Source organism: Heteronotia binoei, chromosome 11 (assembly GCF_032191835.1).
Source record: "Heteronotia binoei isolate CCM8104 ecotype False Entrance Well chromosome 11, APGP_CSIRO_Hbin_v1, whole genome shotgun sequence".
NCBI lineage: Eukaryota > Metazoa > Chordata > Lepidosauria > Squamata > Gekkonidae > Heteronotia > Heteronotia binoei.
The window spans coordinates 77,244,463-77,264,902 of NC_083233.1; the positions used below are offsets into that span (position 1 = coordinate 77,244,463).

General features: G+C 52.2%; 1 protein-coding gene across 1 annotated transcript; it reads right to left on the bottom strand.

The window, feature by feature from the left end:
- Positions 1-7,767: 7,767 nt before the first annotated feature.
- OGFOD2 (2-oxoglutarate and iron dependent oxygenase domain containing 2) lies at positions 7,768-19,234 on the bottom strand. Its single transcript, XM_060249273.1, has 7 exons — positions 19,040-19,234; positions 17,241-17,297; positions 15,432-15,542; positions 15,171-15,270; positions 13,153-13,277; positions 10,495-10,757; positions 7,768-8,050 (listed from the first exon to the last, which is right to left on the bottom strand). The coding sequence occupies exons 1-7, from the start codon at positions 19,181-19,183 to the stop codon at positions 7,780-7,782; spliced, it is 1,071 nt and encodes a 356-aa protein (XP_060105256.1). The 5' UTR covers positions 19,184-19,234; the 3' UTR covers positions 7,768-7,779.
- Positions 19,235-20,440: the final 1,206 nt, after the last annotated feature.

Consider the following 20,440-nt stretch of genomic DNA (forward strand, 5'->3'; position numbering starts at 1 on the left):
CGTCTCCATCCGCAGGCACTCCTGGCTGAGATCGACCGCCCTGCAACAAGACACCAGGGCGCTCATCGAAGACCTGCCATTCAAGGGGGACGGACTCTTTAGTTCCACCACAGATAACGCACTGCAGGAACTGGACAAGAACCTCAAGATCTCCAGGAGCCTTGGGGTGCAGCCACTTCCCAGACAACCCAGAGCCAGACAGTGGAGCAGGTCCTGGTCGAGAAAAACTCCACATAAGCCATCCTCGGACCAACAGTGGCGACCACGCCCTCCACAGCCCGACAAGCAGGCTTACTCGGGGAACAACAGAGGCCGCTACACTGCCCAGCCATCAGGCAAGCCTAAGGGCACCCGCCCCCCCAAGCAGGGGCTTTGACTTTCCTGCACCACGCTTCGTTGCCACCACCCAGCCCACTATCCGTCTGCGCCCTTTCCTGCCTGCCTGGGAGCTGGTCTCCTCAGACAGGTGGGTCCTTTCCATCATCCAAGAGGGCTACAAAATAGACTTTGCTCAGATTCCAACCCGGTCAGTGGTGATCACCACCCCCCCATCCCCACCTCTGCTGGCGGAGGTGGACACCCTCCTACAGAAACAAGCCATAGAGGAAATACCATCGGAGGACAGAACGGGTGGGTTCTATTCCCGCTACTTCCTAGTCCCAAAGAGGGATGGGGGACTAAGACCCATCATGGACCTCCGGAACCTGAACAAATTCATCCTGTATCGAAAATTCAGGATGTCCACACTGCAGTCCATCCTGCCCCTCATCAACCAAGGAGATTGGATGGCCACCCTAGACCTAAAGGATGCTTACTTTCACATCAGCATCCACCCAGAGTTCAGAAGGTTTCTCAGGTTTGCGGTAGGCCCACAACACTTCCAGTTCACAGCACTACCCTTCGGGCTCTCCACGGCACCCAGGGTGTTCACAAAAATGATGAGTGTCGTGGCCGCCTACCTGCGGCTGCAGGGGGTGATAGTCTTCCCATACATAGATGACTGGCTCCTGGTAGCCAATTCAAGGGAAAGTCTGTCTACCCACATCGCAGCCACACTGCACCTTCTCGATGCCCTGGGTCTGCAGGTCAATCTGGAAAAATCAAAGCTCACTCCATCAAGGACAGTGCAGTTCATAGGGGCGGTGCTGGACACAAACCTCCATCGAGCATTTCTCCCCGCCCAGAGGGCAGAGGACATCACCAACTCAGTACAGTTGCTCCGGAGCCAAGGCTGGGGCACAGTAAAGCAGCTTCAGCGGATGCTGGGGCTGATGGCAGCAACGACAAGCGTGCTTCTTTACGCGAAACTGAGGATGAGAGACCTACAGCTATGGTTTCTTCGTCAGTTTCGCCCGAACAAAGACTCACCTCGAAAGAGGTTCACTATCCCCCCTACGACGCTCCAATCGCTCCAGTGGTGGGAGTCCAGAGACAATATCTGCCAGGGAGCTCCCTTCCACCTCCCACCGCCCTCAGTGACCATCACCACGGATGCCTCCCAGTGGGGCTGGGGCGCCCACATGGAAGGCCTGTGTGTGGGGGGCCCGTGGCCTCCCAAGCTGGCAGTGCACCATATAAACTACCTAGAACTGCTAGCGGTGCACTTTGCCCTTCGTTCCTTCCGCCCAAATCTGATAGGGAGGACGGTGGCACTACTCACAGACAACACCACCGCTCTGGCGTACATCAACAGACAGGGTGGGACTGTGTCCCGCCGCCTCTGTGCATTGGCGATAGACTTGTGGACGGAATGCATCCAGCACGACGTCTTCGTGAAGGCCGCACACCTTCCAGGGGTCCTCAACATTCAAGCGGACTCCTTGAGCAGGGGGGGAGCCTCCCCACACGAGTGGGAACTTCAGTGGCGATTCCTACAGCCAGTCTTCCAGCTCTGGGGATACCCACAGCTGGATGCCTTTGCCACGGCAGACAACAAGAAGTGCCCCATGTTCTGCTCCAGAGGGGGTGCAGACCCCGCATCCCTGGGGGACGGGCTCCTCATCCCATGGGAGGGCCGCTTCCTCTATCTGTTCCCTCCTCTCCCTCTGCTGACCAGGGTAATAAACAAGTTAGCGAGGGAAAGGCCACGCTGTATCCTGGTGACCCCCTGGTGGCCCCGCCAGAACTGGTTCGCCTCCCTACTGACCCTGTCGGGGGGAAACTTCTACCACTTCCCAGCGGAACCAGACCTCCTGTCGTCCCAACGGGGGCTGGTGCTACACCACAACGTGCCACACCTGAAACTGACAGCGTGGCACATAGATCCTTAGAGTTCTCGGGTAGGGTCCAGGAGGTCCTGTTAAATAGCAGGAAGCCCTCCACCAGAGCATCCTATGACAGGAAGTGGAAGAGGTTCTCGGACTTCATGGCTGACCGGCCAGTCGCACCTAGGGAGGCAGGCCTGCCGGCAGCTTTGACTTTTTGGTGTCCCTAGTAGACGCAGGCCTGGTGTTTTCCTCCATTAACGTCTACCTGGCAGCCATTTCTGCCTTTCACGAACCTGTGGGCGGGTACTCTGTCTTCGCCCACCCCCAGTCCAAGAAGTTCATGAAGGGGCTATTTAGGCTGCATCCACCATCCAAGCTCCCCACCTCGCCGTGGGATTTGTCACTAGTCCTAGACAGACTAACCAGGCGTCCCTTCGAACCCATGGCCTCATGCTCCCTGCAGCTTCTGTCCTGGAAGACTGCTTTCTTAGTGGCCATCACCTCCGCGCGCCGTGTGGGGGAACTCACGGCGATGCGTTGTGACTACCCCTACCTAGCCTTTAGAGAGTCTGGCGTCTCCCTGGCCCCTGATATCAACTTCCTCCCTAAGGTGCCCTCCCAATTCCACCTCAATTTGGAAGTGTGGCTGCCCGCCTTTTTCCCGAACCCCTCCTCAGACGAGGAGCGGAGGCTACACTCCCTAGACGTTAGGCGTGCCCTGCTTTTTTACCTAAGCCGATCTAAGTCCTTTCGCAGGGACCAGCAGTTATTCGTTTCATACACTGCGCCCAGACTGGGTGAAAAGATTTCTTCACAGAGATTCTCGAAGTGGTTGACAGAGACCATCAAGCTCTGCTACCTCCTAGCGAAGAGGCCACTGCCTGGACCTGTGCGTGGCCACTCCACACGAGCGATGGCGACATCGGTGGCATTCCTGAAGGGCGTGTCTTTGGCTGATGTCTGCAAAGCTGCTACCTGGTCTTCCCCGCATGCTTTCATGAAGCACTATGCGTTGGACGTGCATGCTCAGCAGAGAACCCGGTTGGGGACTGCGGTGCTACAATCTGTCATCTCCGGTTGACCGTCTTCCCACCTCCAGGTATGCCTTGCTTGCTAATCTCCCACAAGTGTGATGCACAGAGACCACGAAGAAGATAGACAGGTTGCTTACCTGTAACTGTAGATCTTCGAGTGGTCATCTGTGCATTCACACTACCCACCCTCCTTCCCCACTGCTGATGGTCTCCCTTCCTTAGGGGCTTTCAGCGGTCAAGAAGGAACTGGTGGGATTGCCGCGGTGGCGCCGTTGGGCGTGCGCAGTGGGACGCCGGCGCATGCCCAGTGGCGCCGTCCGCGGAAATCTTTCCCGGGCTTTCTTACAGATACCGATCGGGGACCAGCGCAGGCGCAGTATCCCACAAGTGTGAATGCACAGATGACCACTCGAAGATCTACAGTTACAGGTAAGCAACCTGTCTATCAGTATAGCTAAGATTGGATTAAAGCAGTTTAATCCGCCGGACTCAAACTTTGTTCTCGTTTCGGACCAATATGGCTGCCCCTCTGAATCGACCGATCTTATTGGTGCCCCCGTTTGAAATTGGGGAGATTAAAAGATCCTCCGTGCGTTGAGAAGGCTCCCCGTGACTTCAGTCATTGCAGCGGCAATTAAAGCCCTGTCTCGGTCCCCCTCCAGCCTCTGCCCTTGCCCTGCTCACTCACCCTGCTCTCTGCCTTCCTGGCAGCACCTGGTGCCCTCTCGCCTTCTAAAATGCAGAAAGGAAGAAGATCCTTTCAGCAAACGGCTCTGGCTGCCCGGGGTTGGCATTTTAGCTCAAACGGCCATGTTGCTGTCAGGCTCAGGGCTTTTTTGGTGGCGGGAACTCCTTTGCCTATTAGGCCAGATCTCTTGGATGCAGCCAGTCCTCCTGGAGTTTACGATAAGCCCTGTGTTAAGAGCTCTGTAACCTCTTAAGAGCCAGTTTGGTGTAGAGAGCCAGTTTGGTGTAGTGGTTAAGTGTGCGGACTCTTATCTGGGAGAACCGGTTTGATTCCCCACTCCTCCACTTGCACCTGCGGCATGGCCTTGGGTCAGCCATAGCTCTGGCAGAGGTTGTCCTTGAAAGGGCAGCTGCTGGGAGAGCCCTCTCCAGCCCCACCCACCTCACAGGGTGCCTGTTGTGGGGGAGGAAGGGAAAGGAGATTGTGAGCCGCTCTGAGACTCTTCGGAGTGGAGGGCGGGATATAAATCCAATATCTTCTTCTTCTCTTGGAGGATTGGCTGCATCAGGGGTGCGTGGCCTAATAGGCAGAGGAGTTCCTGCTACACAAAAAGGCCCTGGTCAGCGGGCATAAAGGGAAAGCTGTCCCTGAGGAGAGGGGGGAAGAGAGCTTCCCTGGGTGAGTTTGGCCTGTGGAGGGGAGCTGTAGGGCCAGGGGGCCCGTCTTAAATGGACTTGAGTCTTGTCAGGATGCCTCCCTTGCTGTTCAGCCACAGGGTGGGGCCACCTGCTACAGACCATTAGTCCCTGAGGTTAAGGACAGGCTGGTGGCTAGAAAAGGAGAATCTTTTCTCCTGACAGAAGCGCTTGCGGAGGCAAGGAGCTCTCGGGACTTGAGGAGCTGCTTGACAATTTTCTGAAACTCTGGAGGGTGCCTGGTCAATCCTAGGAAGAAGTTCCTGAAAGACTCTTGACTGCTGGGCTTTTGCCTGCCGCTCAGGTCGAGGTAAACAGCCAGCTATAGTTTGTTATTTTTGTTGTGCACTGTGTTGAGGATTACCTGCCCTGTTAAATAAGATTTTCTTTGTATTTTGTTAAGTCGTCTCTGTGTCGGTGGCTTGCAAGGCAACAGTGCCTAATGGGCCCTACCGTAAGAGAAGATGAAGATACTGGATTTATATCCCGCCCTCCACTCCGAAGAGTCTCAGAGTGGCTCACAATCTCCTTTCCCTTCCTCCCCCACCCTGTGAGGTAGATGAAGATATTGGATTTATATCCCGCCCTCCACTCCGAAGAGTCTCAGAACGGCTCACAATCTCCTTTCCCTTCCTCCCCCACAACAGACACCCTGTGAGGTAGATGAAGATATTGGACTTATATCCCGCCCTCCACTCCGAAGATTCTCAGAGCAGCTCACAATCTCCTTTACCTTCCCCCCCCCTCACAACAGACACCCTGTGAGGTAGATGAAGATAGTGGATTTATATCCCGCCCTCCACTCCGAAGAGTCTCAGAGTGGCTCACAATCTCCTTTCCCTTCCTCCCCCACCCTGTGAGGTAGATGAAGATATTGGATTTATATCCCGCCCTCCACTCCGAAGAGTCTCAGAACGGCTCACAATCTCCTTTCCCTTCCTCCCCCACCCTGTGAGGTAGATGAAGATATTGGATTTATATCCCGCCCTCCACTCCGAAGAGTCTCAGAACGGCTCACAATCTCCTTTCCCTTCCTCCCCCACAACAGACATCCTGTGAGGTAGATGAAGATATTGGATTTATATCCCGCCCTCCACTCCGAAGAGTCTCAGAACGGCTCACAAACTCCTTTCCCTTCCCTCCCCCACAACAGACACCCTGTGAGGTAGATGAAGATATTGGATTTATATCCCGCCCTCCACTCCGAAGAGTCTCAGAGCGGCTCACAATCTCCTTTCCCTTCCTCCCCCACAACAGACACCCTGTGAGGTGGGTGGGGCTGAGAGGGCTCTCACAGCAGCTGCCCTTTCAAGGACAACTCTTGCAATAGCTACGGCTGACCCAAGGCCATTCCAGCAGGTGCAAGTGGAGGAGTGGGGAATCAAACCCAATTCTCCCAGATAAGAGTCCACACACTTAACCACTACATCAAGCTGGCTCTCCACCACAAGAGAAGGTAAAACCAGCGCCAGGTTTGGGGAGCTGGGAACTGTGGAGCCCTTGAGGGGGGAGGATTAGGGTAGGCTGGATTAGGTGGAGCGCTCGAGGGGGAGGATTGGGTAAAACTGAACCTGGTGGCAGCAAGAAGAGAACATGCCCTGGCGAGAAGCCTCAGGCTGGCCTCCCTGCAGGGAGTGGGGAGGTGGTTCAAGGAACTCCCGGGCACTACAGGAGCATTTGGAGAAAGGGCAAGGGCCGGAATGAGCCTCTGGGCCTGGCTGGAGTACTTTGGGGGCCATAACGTCTTTGGGGGACTGTGCTGTGTTCACAGAGATCAGCCTATCGATATGTCGTCTGGCTCGCCGTCTGCGTTTATGATCCTGCATCGTCTTGTTTTATTCTGTTGCGCTTTTACGACGTTTTTATTCTTAATCTGTAATAGGTGTTCAGATTCTTGCTGTCGGCTGCCCTGCGCCTGCTCGCGGGAAAGGCTGGGATAGAAATCTCAAAATCAAATTAAAATTCAACAGAATCGTTAGCGAGGAGGCTCCTGGAATCGGCTTCTGCCTCCACCCCAGACTTACTAGGCGAGCTGCACAGCCTCAGCACCAGAGCGAAAGCAAGTATGTCCTTTGAATGATGCCAAGGGAGATCGTTATTTAATGACCTCGTTTCCCTGCTCTTGAGCTGGGGATTTGACTGCCTGCTTTCAGACAAGAGTATCATTTACAAAAACACAAGAAGACGACGATTATTTTGGATTTATATCCCACCCTATACTCTGAATCTCAGAGTGGTCACAATCTCCTCTAACTCCCCCCCCCCCACAACAAACACCCTGTGAGGTAGGTGGGGCTAAGAGTGCTTTTACAGCAGCTGCCCTTTCAAGGATAGCTTCTGTGAAAGCTATGGCTGACCCAAGGCCATTCCAGCAGCTGCAAGTGGAAGAGAGGGGAAGAAGAAGACTACAGATTTATACCCCACCCTTCTCCCTGAATCAGAGACTCAGGGTGGCTTACAATCTCCTATGTCTTCTCCTCCCACAACAGACACCCTGTGAGGGGGGTGGGGCTGAGAGAGCTCTCCCAGAAGCTGCCCTTTCAAGGACAACTCCTACGAGAGCTATGGCTGACCCAAGGCCGTTCCAGCAGGTGCAAGTGGAGGAGTGGGGAATCAAGCCCGGTTCTCCCAGATAAGAGAACTCTGGCTGACCAAGGCCATTCCAGCAGGTGCAAGTGGAGGAGCGGGGAATCAAACCCCAACTCTCCCAGATAAGAGTCCGCGCACTTAACCACTACACCCAATTGGCTCTCAACAAGGTTTGCTTCTGTGCTAGTGGAATTTAATTGTAACTGTTTAGATGCAATGGTCCCTCTAACTTTTGTTCCCCTGCTGAGCAGAGCAGTTCACGCCCTGAGCAGAACAGAGCTGCTGTCATCTTCAAATGCGCAATGAGCAGTGCGAGAAGACCCCCGTTGCTGCGGAGCAGAGCTACCTGAGCAACCACTCACTTGCAGAGCTTGGCGGGGACGCCAGACCCAGCAGGATCCGCCAGGCTCAGAGTGGGGCCGACAAGAGGTCCACCTTTGCCCCAGGCCTCACTGCAGGGGCAATGAGGGAGTTGGGGGGGGGGCGCTACTGCTGTTGCCTGCTGCTGGAGATGCTTTATTGGCACTGAATTCCAAGAGTCACCTCCGCCTCCACGTCACCCACCCCTAAGTTAAGGAGCACAGGTCCACGGTTTCAGGCTGGCGGCCTCCGGGGTTCCCAGTGAACCCATCTCCAAAGCCATCTGCCGGCACCAGCTCGGGCGGCCTGTTGCACATGGGACAGAGCTGGTTTCGGAGGGGGGACGACCGCATCCAGACAATCAGGTTCCAGCGCTCCCCGGAGGCAATGGGGAGCGCCCCGTGCATCTGTCCTCCGCGGTGGAACAATCCGTGGCGCGGCACGTGCTCGACGTCCACGTAGCGGGGCAACGGGCTTCGGGTCCTTAAAGAGAACGCAAGGAGAGGAACGCGTTAGGCGGTGCCTGCCTGCAGCGTGAAGCCCTGCCGGGTGAGGCTACCGATGCGGGGAAGCCCCGAGGGAATGTTTGTTTGCGCAATAATAGAACCGGCTTGTGGTATACGCTACCCCAAAGGGAGAGCAGGCAGGCGCTAGTATAGGTGGCTTTTGAAAGGACAGGGCAGCTTTATGCTGGATGAGTCTATCAGTGTTCAAATGGGGGGGGGTCCATTTTAAGGCCCAGAGTCTCAGAGCAAGGCCCACCTAAGCCAGTATTTGTATTCCAACAGCCCCCCCCACCCTCTCTCTCTAGTGAGCCAGTTTGGTGTAGTGGTTAAGTGCGTGGACTCTTATCTGGGAGAACCGAGTTTGATTCCCCCCTCCTCCGCTTGCAGCTGCTGGAATGGCCTTGGGTCAGCCATAGCTCTCTTATCAGGGAGAACTGGGTTTGATTCCCCCCTCCTCCACTTGCACCTGCTGGAATGGCCTTGGGTCAGCCATAGCTCTCTTATCTGGGAGAACCGGGTTTGATTCCCCACACCTCCACTTGCAGCTGCTGGAATGGCCTTAGGTCAGCCAGAGCTCTCTTATCTGGGAGAACCGGGTTTGATTCCCCCCTCCTCCACTTGCAGCTGCTGGAATGGCCTTAGGTCAGCCAGAGCTCTCTTATCTGGGAGAACCGGGTTTGATTCCCCCGCTCCTCCACTTGCAGCTGCTGGAATGGCCTTGAGTCAGCCATTAGCTCTCTTATCTGGGAGAACCGGGTTTGATTCCCCACTCCTGCATTTGCACCTGCTAGCATGGCCTTGGGTCAGCCATAGCTCTCTTATCTGGGAGAACCAGGTTTGACTCCCCACTCCTCCACCTGCAGCTGCTGGCATGGCCTTGGGTCAGCCATAGCTCTCTTATCTGGGAGCACCAGGTTTGATTCCCCACTCCTCCACTTGCAGCTGCTGGAATGGCCTTGGGTCAGCCATAGCTCTCTTATATGGGAGAACCGGGTTTGATTCCCGACTCCTCCACTTGCAGCTGCTGGAATGGCCTTGGGTCAACCAGAGCTCTCTTATCTGGGAGAACCGGGTTTGATTCCCCACTCCTCCACTTGCACCTGCTGGAATGGCTTTGGGTCAGCCAGAACTCTCTTATCTGGGAGAACCGGGTTTGATTCCCCACTCCTCCACTTGCACCTGCTGGAATGGCTTTGGGTCAGCCAGAACTCTCTTATCTGGGAGAACCGGGTTTGATTCCCCACTCCTCCACTTGCACCTGCTGGAACGGCTTTGGGTCAGCCAGAACTCTCTTATCTGGGAGAACCGGGTTTGATTCCCCACTCCTCCACTTGCACCTGCTGGAACGGCCTTAGGTCAGCCAGAGCTCTCTTATCTGGGAGAACCGGGTTTGATTCCCCACTCCTCCACTTGCACCTGCTGGAATGGCCTTGGGTCAGCCAGAGCTCTGGCGGGAGTTGTCCTTGAAAGAGCAGCTGCTGTGAGAGCCCTCTCAGCCCCACCACCTCTCAGGGTGCCTGTTGTGGGGGGAGAAGATATAGGAGACTTTAAGCCGCTCTGAGTCTCTGATTCAGGGAGAAAGGCGGGGTATAAATCTGCAGTTCTTCTTCTAGGTGTCCCTGAGCATCTGATGACCAGAGGTAGACTGCTTCTGCACACAGAGGTTCCATCTAGCTATCATGGCTGATAGCCCTCGATAGTTCTCCCCTCTCCATCAGTTCATCTGATCTGTCTAATAGCCTTTCTGTGCCTGCAGGCCTCTTTGGGATTCAGGAAGCGGGGGTGGGCAACTACAAAAGAGTTGGCCCTGGAAGAGAGTCGGGTTATCCAAAAATCTAACAGTCACTCTTCAACTTTTCAGGTAGCAGCTCAGAGTAGCCAGATGCTTTTTAAACTGAACCATTATTGCTTAAAAATAATTCCCTGTGTGCGCCCAGTGAAGATCCTTGTGCTGTGGGGGCGCCTGCGAAAGCCAGTTTTGAAGATCAGCACAGCCAAACAGAAGCTGGGCAAAAGCCCCGAATTTATAAAAACATCAGGTGGGTGACACTGCCCCCGTGGGCATCCCGTGAATTAGGCAGATGATGAGAAGGAGGGCAAGAAGGGTGTACAGAGGGGGGGGGAGGTATTTCTGAGTTTCCTGCATTGTGCAGGGGGTTGGATTAGATGACCCTGGAGATCCCTTCCAACTCTAGGATTCTTAACCGCTCCACCAAACTGGCTGTCAGGGTCTGCCTTCTAGGGGAAGGGCTAGGCTTTCTTGCCCTAGCCTAATCTGTTTTTTGAAGCCCCCAACGCTAGCAGCCGTCACGGCATCTGACCCCAGGCAGACTGCAGATTCCGTGACTTCCACGCAGCGTGAAGAAGCCAGAGGGAGAAGCCCTGGGAGCTCTGGGGCCTGTGTTTTAAAGAAGAGGCACCTGTCTGAATTCAGCAAAATAGAGGTTGCCCTCGGTGAATTCTTTCCCCAGCGAGACATTCAGGGTCACTTCTGCGTTGTCGTAGTGGGAGCTGAGATCCAGGTCTTCGTGCAAAGCGTACTTCACCACAAAGGCTTTGTGGCTGTCCAAGTAGCCTCCTCCGCAGTCCGGGTACAGCAGCGCCGAGATGGGGCCCAGGTACTTTTCCCGGAGCGGCGTAATGAAGGCCTCGTCCATCCCCAGCTCGTTTAAGAGGACCTGCAACAGGTGGTGGGAGAGAGGAGGGTCAGAAAACCATCCCCAGGACAAAAGAGAAGAAAAAGAAGAGTTAGATTTCTACTCCTGCCTTCCACTCGGTGTCTCAGAGCGGCTTACAATCTCCTTTCCTTCCTGTCCCCACGACAGACACCCTGCAGGGGTAGGTGGGGCCGAGAGGGCTCTTTCGAGAACTGCTCTTTCGAGAACAGCTCTCAGAGAACTGTGACTGACCCAAGGTTGCCTTGCTGGCTGCATGTGGAGGAGTGGGGAATCAAACCCAGTCCTCCAGATAAGAGTCCGCCACTCTAATGGTGAGGGGTCTGGACAAGTCCTATGAGAAAGACTGAAGGAGCTGGGCATGTTTAGCCTGGAGAGGAGGCGGCCGAGAGGTGATATGATCTTGAAGGTACTTGAAGGGCTGTCATATAGAGGATGGGGTGGAATTGTCTTCTGTGGCTCCAGAAGGTCGGAACAGAACCAGTGGGTTGAATTAAATCAAGAGTTTCTGGCTCAACATTAGAAAGAGCTTCCTGTTAGAGCGGTTCCTCAGTGGAACAGGCTTCCTCGGGAGCTGGTGGGCTCTCCTTCCTTGGAGGTTTCTAAACAGAGGCTAGATGGCCGTCTGACAGCAATGAAGATCCTGTGAATTTAGGGGGAGGTGTTTGTGAGTTTCCTGCATTGTGCGGGGGGTTGGACTAGACGACGCTGGAGGTCCCTTTCAACTATGATTAGAAGGAGAAGGAGGAGAATCAACAGAGGAATCCGGCTCAACATTTGGAAGTACTTCCTGACAGCTAGAGTGGTTCCTCAGTGGAACAGGCTTCCTCGGGAGCTGGTGGGCTCTCCTTCCTTGGAAGTTTTTAAACATAGGCTAGATGACCATGAAGATCCTGTGAATTTGGCAGATGATAAGGAGGGCAAAAAGGGTGTATGGGGGGGGGGGAGAAGTATTTGTGAATTTCCTGCGTTGTGCAGGGGGTTGGACTACGTGACTCTGGAGGTCCCTTCCAACTCTAGGATTCTTAACCCCTCCACCAAACCGGCTCTCAGGGTCTGCCTTCTAGGCCAGGGGCTCGGCTTTCTTGCCCTGGGCAGTCCTTTCCATGTCTGGGAAGGACCCCGTTTTCTATGCGTGCCATTCCAGGGGGCAAAACTCGATCAAAATCCAAGTGAGCCTAAAAATATCAGAGCGCTTTGGAGAGTTCAGACTCTTCATGTGCGGATATTTATCCCTGCAACTCCGTCTGAGAAGGTGGGTGATTCTCCCCATCTTGCAGAGGCCAAGAGAGAGTGGTTTGCTTGAGGCCACTTGGACAGCTCACGGCTGGAGCGAGGCTTGCGGTGGGGACTTCCTCGATTTCATTGTCCTGCAGCACCTAAATCCACTGTCCTGCAGCATTACACTGTCCTGCCATGGCAGCCAAGAGGGAACCTGGATGTCCAGGGGAAGCTCTTAGCCTGTACAGAGTACAAGCTCAGGAGAAGGGCTCCGCCTACACAGTCAGCTTGCAAGCCCCCCTTCTGTGTCTGAAGGGCAAGCGGGCCATCCAATTGCAATCAACCCCCAGCCTTCTTTCTCACGGGTAAGTTGTCAACCGTCTAGGCCAGGAGTGGCCAAACTGTGGCTCTTTCACACATATTGTGTGGCTCTTGAAGCCCCCACTCCACCCCATCAGCCAGCTTGCAGAAGGCATTTGTCTCTTTAAATCACTTCTCCAAACCAAGCTAGGCAGTAGCTTGGAAAATGCATTTACAAGAATAGTTGCTTTCTTTCCACCTTTCTCTTCCTCCCCATCTATTGGTCTTCCTTCCTTCCTCCCTTCCTGCACCTCTCAAGCATCTGACGTTCATGTCATGCGGCTCTCAAACATCTGATGTTTATTCTATGTGGCACTTATGTTTACAACATTATTTTATGACATTTACAAGAAGTTTACAAGATTATGCTTGGGATGGAGAAAGTAGAGAAAGAAGGACTTTTGTCCCTTTCTCACAATACAAGAACTCGTGGGCATTCGATGAAATTGCTGAGCAGTCGGGTTAAAACAGATAAAAGGAAGTACTTCTTCACCCAAAGGGTGATTAACATGTGGAATTCACTGCTGCAGGAGGTGGTGGCGGCTATAAGCACAGCCAGCTTTAAGAGGGGATTGGATAAAAATATGGAGCAGAGGTCCATCAGTGGCTATTAGCCAGAGAGTGTGTGTGTGTATATATGTGTGTGTGTGTATATATATATATATATATATATATATATATATATACACACACACACACACACACACACACATATTGGCCGCTGTGTGACACAGAGTGTTGGACTGGATGGGCCATTGGCCTGATCCAACATGGCTTCTCTTAAGCAAGTTTGGCCACCCCTGGTCTCTAGGCTTACCCCATAGTTATTCATGCTGTTAGGCCTCCCCTTGGGCATCTCGGACCGTTCAAAGTTCTCCAGCTCCTCGATGAACGCCCGGCAGAATTCCTCAGTGAATACAGGGAGTCGGAAGATTCTCTTATCTGATACGGGGAACAGCAGCAACAAAAAGATGCTGATGTATTGTTAATTGCTCAGGCTCCTCTTGGTGAGCAAAAATAGTTTCCAGGTGAGCAGCCACTGAAAGGGGGGTTGTTTGTTTGTTTGGGGGGGGGGGTAAATTGGAAGCAACTGGCCACTTCAATCCTTACACTGTGCCACAAATGACTATCTAAGATAGGCATAGCTAGAAGGAATTTCTTTGTGGGATGGGTTAAGGACAGTGCTCCCTCTAAGCTGTGGAGTGCTGTGAGCAAAAATTCTCCTTCGTGAGCCACTGGCATGAAAGTTGTGAGCGAGCAGTTTGGTTACTGCATAAATTAGTCCGCTCTCGGGCCATCCTTCTTGAGCTATGACAAAAATGTGTGTGAGCCGGAAGCTAAGAAATGGAGCGAGCTCACACTAACTCAGCTTAGAGGGAACGCTGGTTAAGGATAAATTTACCAGAGAGCCCAAACCCAAATCACAGCAGTGGGCTTGTTGTGACATGTCCAGCAAACAACCCCTTTCCCCCTCACACACACACGCTAAAATGGAGCTCTGAGATGGAAACTCCTGTGTCCACTTTCCAGACCTGGGCCAAAGAGACCTCGGGAAGAAGAAGAAGAAGATATTGGATTTATATCCCGCCCTCCACTCCGAAGAGTCTCAGAGCGGCTCACAATCTCCTTTCCCTTCCTCCCCCACAACAGACACCCTGTGAGGTAGATGAAGATATTGGATTTATATCCCGCCCTCCACTCCGAAGAGTCTCAGAGCGGCTCACAATCTCCTTTCCCTTCCTCCCCCACAACAGACACCCTGTGAGGTAGATGAAGATATTGGATTTATATCCCGCCCTCCACTCCGAAGAGTCTCAGAGCGGCTCACAATCTCCTTTACCTCCCCCCCCCCAACAGACACCCTGTGAGGTAGATGAAGATATTGGATTTATATCCCGCCCTCCATTCGGAAGAGTCTCACAGCGGCTCACAATCTCCTTTCCCTTCCTCCCCCACAACAGACACCCTGTGAGGTAGATGAAGATATTGGATTTATATCCCGCCCTCCATTCGGAAGAGTCTCAGAGCGGCTCACAATCTCCTTTCCCTTCCTCCCCCACAACAGACACCCTGTGAGGTAGATGAAGATATTGGATTTATATCCCGCCCTCCACTCCAAAGAGTCTCAGAGCAGCTCACAATCTCCTTTCCCTTCCTCCCCCACAACAGACACCCTGTGAGGTAGGTGGAGATATTGGATTTATATCCCGCCCTCCACTCCGAAGGGTCTCAGAGCGGCTCACAATCTCCTTCACCTTCCCTCCCCACAACAGACACCCTGTGAGGTAGATGAAGATATTGGATTTATATCCCGCCCTCCACTCCGAAGAGTCTCAGAGCGGCTCACGATCTCCTTTCCCTTCCTCCCCCACAACAGACACCCTGTGAGGTAGGTGGAGATATTGGATTTATATCCCGCCCTCCACTCCGAAGAGTCTCAGAGCAGCTCACAATCTCCTTTACCTTCCTCCCCCACAACAGACACCCTGTGAGGTGGGTGGGGCTGGAGAGGGCTCTCACACCAGCTGGCCTTTCAAGGACAACCCCTGCAAGAGCTATGGCTGACCCAAGGCCATTCCAGCAGCTGCAAGTGGAGGAGTGGGGAATCAAACCCGGTTCTCCCAGATAAGAGTCCGCACACTTAACCACTACACCAAATTGGCTCTCCATGCATGCTGAGCAGTTGTTCAGTTATACAGGAAAGAAAACAAAGACCAGGAAGGTTTTTTCCAAACATGAAGCTATTGCCATTCAAAATGCCAATCCGGTCCCACATCATTTCACAAGCGAGAGCCCCATTCGGAAGAAGATGTAATATGGAGCCATTCCGCTTACCAGAGATCAATTCCACACGACTCAGGAGCCCTTGGAGGTCCGCACCTTTGGATGTGCAGTACTTAACAGTTTCGACAAATTCTGGGGCCAGAAATGAATCCTGGTGTTGGGAGGAACGGAAGAAAGAGAATAGACTTTAGCAACCTCACAAAAATAGTTGCTTCCGGCAGCAATTCTAAGCTGGTCTACTATTTTTACTCCTGAAAACACATTCTTGGGGTTGGCAGTTTTAACGTCCGCTTGGAATGCCGCGTTCTTTACCTGTAAAGTATACAATTCTGGATGTTTTGGCGTGTAGCTCTGGGAAATGATTGCTTTTCTTTCTCTAGAGTGATGATCCAAGTCCTTCCTCCTCTGCACTTCTTTTTCAACCTGGGGGAAAGTCCATCACTGATGAAGATGAAAGGGAGACGTTTAACTCTTATTCTGTTACTTGCAAGGCAATGGATCCTGTGCACTTTGATTCAGAAGTCAGTCCTACTGAGTACAGTGGGGCAAACCCTCAAGTAATAGTGCATAACACAGCGGCCCTACAGCCCAATCCTATGCAGCTTCAAGGGGGGATTTGAGAAACCTATGGAGCAGAGGGCATAGAAACATAGAGTTGGAAGGGACCTCTAGAGTCATCTAGTCCAACCCCCTGCACAATGCAGGAATGCAGGTCCATGAAAGGCTATTAGCCACAAGGTGCAGATGGAACACCGTATCTGGGGCAGTGATGCTGTGCATTCTTGATGCTTCAGGGGCAACAGCGGGTGGAGTTCTGGCCCTGCTGGTGGACCTCCTGATAGCACCTGGGTTTTGGCTACCATGTGACACAGTGTGTTGGGCTGGATGAGCCATTGGCCTGATCCAACATGGCTTCTCTTATGTTCTTAGGTGACACAGCGTGTTGGGCTGGATGAGCCATTGGCCTGATCCAACATGGCTTCTCTTATGTTCTTATGTGACACAGCGTGTTGGGCTGGATGAGCCATTGGCCTGATCCAACATAGCTTCTCTTATGTTCTTGTGTGACACAGAGTGTTGGGCTGGATGAGCCATTGGCCTGATCCAACATAGCTTCTCTTATGTTCTTATGTGACACAGAGTGTTGGGCTGGATGAGCCATTGGCCTGATCCAACATGGCTTCTCTTATGTTCTTATGTGACACAGCATGTTGGGCTGGATGAGCCATTGGCCTGATCCAACATGGCTTCTCTTATGTTCTTATGTGACACAGAGTGTTGGGCTGGATGAGCCATTGGCCTGATCCAACATGGCTTCTCTTATGTTCTTATGTGACACAGTGTGTTGGGCTGGATGAGCCATTGGCCTGATCCAACATGGCTTCTCTTATGTTCTTATGTGACACAGAGTGTTGGGCTGGATGAGCCATTGGCCTGATCCAACATGGCTTCTCTTATGTTCTTACGTGACACAGAGTGTTGGGCTGGATGAGCCATTGGCCTGATCCAACATGGCTTCTCTTATGTTCTTATGTGACACAGCGTGTTGGGCTGGATGAGCCATTGGCCTGATCCAACATGGCTTCTCTTATGTTCTTATGTGACACAGAGTGTTGGGCTGGATGAGCCATTGGCCTGATCCAACATGGCTTCTCTTATGTTCTTATGTGACACAGCATGTTGGGCTGGATGAGCCACTGGCCTGATCCAACATGGCTTCCCTTATGTTCTTCTGAGTGGTGACATATGGTTCAATCTTTGTAGGATTGTACTGTTAGATGTTTCTGGGGAATCTCCAAGCAGGGCATGAAGGTGACAGCTCACCCCTGCTATTTCCCTCAGCAACTGGTGTTGTGGCATGCTGCCTCTAAACGTGGAGGCTTCACTGAGCTACAGATAGCCCTTTTGTTGTTGTTTTAAAACCATATAAGCCAGAATTCTGTTGTCGGAAAGCCATTTCTTTTGTCCAGTTCTGTTGGGTGACTCTTAAGTACCAGTATTATGGATGAGGGAAAACTGGTTCACTTCCTTCACACTGCACATCATTTCAGAAGCCCCTTTTATGCCTGTCCGTGCCATCTTTTTTTTTTCCCTTAAACTAGTTGTTCAGATGGACCGTACCTCTTGTATCACAGCTTCGATCTCTTCCTCAGTTTTGCAGCCGCGCTCCCGTAAGGCCTGTAGTGGAAAGAGACACTTCTGGTTTTTATGCTGCACACGCACACATATTACAGACCCATACTTAGCTTATAATGTACAGTCCCTATTCTTCTAAAGTCAAAGCTGCCAAATTGACATCTTCCTCCCTCTCCCCACCTTGGTCCTGTCTCCAGCTGCAACTGTTAAAATCACACCAGTTTAGACAAAGCAAAGGTGACTATAATCCTTGGGTCAAAGTGAGTCCAGTGGCACCTTTAAGACCATTTAATTCTGGGTATAAACGTTTGTGTGCCTGCACACTTGTTCATGCACACAAAAGCTTATACCCAGAATTCAATTTGGTTGACTCCAGCTTTGTCCTGCTGCTTCAGGCCAACATGGCTACCCACCTGAATATATAATCCTTGGTCTGACTGACATACCCTAAGACTTATGTGGGGCTGTGCATAAGAACAAACTTGAATTCCTTCTGTGCTTACAAAGAAGAAACTTGCAGGCCAACCCAAAGAACATTTTAAAAGGTCAAGGTAGTCCCCTGTGCAAGCACCAGTCGCTTCCGACTCTGGGGTGACGTTACTTTCACAACATTTACTCAAGTAAATGCCATTCCATGTAAATCTCAATCCTGATCAATTTTTAAGATTTATACAGACTTTTAGTACCCAGCTTGCTGGGGGAAAGTGTAAAAGACTAACCACCCTGTAAAAAGTCTGCCGTGAAAACGTGAAAGCAACGTCACCCCAGAGTCGGAAACAACTGGTGCTTGAACAGGGGACCTTTCCTTTCCTTAGTGAGTGAGAAAAGATTATACCATTTAGATCCTGATTGGTACTATCTAATCTATTGATACATTGGAGCCCAGTAATTTCATGCCGCAGTCTCCCAGTGAAACCTTCTGTTGAATGGCGACTTTAAGATCAGCCACAGAGAGACGTGGTTAGAGCCGGGGTGGCCCAACTTGCTTAAGGTTAGAGCCACATAGAATGTACGTGAAATAGTACATGAAGAGCCACATAGAATGTACAGAAGGAAACAAGAGAGCCAGTCTGGTGTAGTGGTTAAGTGAGCGGACTCTTATCTGGGAGAACCGGGTTTGATTCCCCACTCCTCCACTTGCACCTGCTGGAATGGCTTAGGGTTAGCCATAGTTCTGGCAGAGGTTGTCCTTGAAAGGGCAGCTGCTGTGAGAGCCCTCTCAGCCCCACCCACCTCACAGGGTGCCTGTTGTGGGGTGGGGGGAAGAAATAGGAGACTGTAAGCCACTCTGAGTCTCTGATTCAGAGAGAAAAGTGGGGTATAAATCTGCAATTCTTCTTCTTCCATCAGATGTTTGAGAGCCTCAAGCCATTAACGTCAAATTTTTAAAAGCAGCCAGGCAGGCAGATAGATTCCGGGATGCAGGGTCGGGGAATAACTTTAAATGCATTCTCTAAGCCGCCAGCTTGGAAAAGTGATTTAAAGAGAGAAATGCCTTCTCCAAGCTGGCCTGTGGGATGGTGGGGGCTTCTAGAGCCACATGTGGCTCCCAAGTCACAGTTTGGCCACCACTGGGTTAGAGTTCTACTAGGAGCAGGGAGATATCTGCTGGGTTCAAGCCCCACCCTCAGCCACAGAGTGCCCCGGGAGATCCTGGGGTCAGTCCCCTTCTCCCGCCCCCCATCCCACCTCACAGGGCTGGGAGGGACTGATATGGTTCTACTAGCGGCTGAAGACGACCCTCCCGCCGCTGCCCGGGCCTTTCCACGGCGCTGTGCCTTTACCGGCCCGTAGTCCCTCCGCAGCTGCTCGGGATCCCCCCAGTAGCGCAGGTGGAGGCCGTAGCGAGGCACAAAAAGGTTGTCGGTGAGGAAACAGGCGCAAGCCAGGAAGCCACCCCTGCCCGGCTCCATTCCGCCGGGCTCCATGATTCCACCCGGGGCCCAAAAGGGGCTGGACCGAGCGCCGGAGACAGCGGGTTCGTCGGGGAAACCGCCTCGGTGGGAAACAAATGAGCCGAGTGAGGGACCGTTGACAAATTACACGGCGACGCGAAGGGCGGAGGAGGCAATCTTGGTTTCTTTATAGAACAGATCCAGGTGGGCAGCCTCGTTGGTCTGAAGGAGCAGAAGTGAACAAAGTGTTTAATTGCTTCAGATCAACGCGGCTACCCCCCTGCCTGAATCTTGGCTTCTTTATCCTCGCCAGCCAGCAGGAGACCCAAAGCCTTTGGATCTCTTTGGAGTCTTTTCTCCAGCCTAAAATGGTTATTCCTCAGATTAGTATTTTGAACATCATAAAGAATTCTTTGGGGCCTCACTCACTGAGTGGGCCTCACTCAGCTCTGATTTCAGCAAAAACGAAACAAAAAGCCTTTTCTAGACTAGTGAATTGTTATTCTCTGACAGAACAAAGTTGGAGTCCAGTGGCACCTTTAAAACCAACAAAGTTTTATCCTGGGTAAAAATTTACCTGCGCACACACACTTTGAAGAAGCGTTCAAAGAAGCGTGCATGCTCGCAAAAGGCTATTTAATCTTTGTTGGTCTTCAAAGTGCCACTAGACCTCAACTTTGACCTAGTGCAGGGGTGTCCAAACTCGTTTAACGTAAGAGCCACATAGAATAAATGTCAGATGTTTGAGAGCTGCAAAATATGAACGTCAGATGTTTGAGATCTGGGAGGGAAGGGAGGAAAGCAGGCAGAAAGGCAAATAGATGGGGGGTGAGAGGTGGAAAGAAAGCAACTTTAAATGCATTCTCCAAGCTGCTGGCTGGTTTGGGTTGGAGAAGTGTTTTAAAGAGATAAATGCTTTCTCCAAGCCAGCTGATGGGGAAGTGGGGGCTTCTAGAGCCGCACAATATATGTGAAAAAGCCATATGTGGCTCCTGAGCCAGTTTGGCCACCCCTGTTCTAGTGCTTCGGACCAACGCAGCTCCCCACCTGGCTCTGTTATTCTGCTATAACTCTTTGTAGATTATAACCCTTTCCTTAGATGTTCATATAAAGTCACAGGAAGGGCACAAAAGCCCTTTTTTATCCACTGCACAGCAGGTGCTCTTTGGAAGTGTACTGCATCTAAAAATTGAGGTTTCATTTAGCCATCCTGGCTGTTGATAAGAGTTCTTTATGAATTTTACTGATTTTTTTAAAAAATAAAGGTACAGGATCATTTCCACCTTTTGC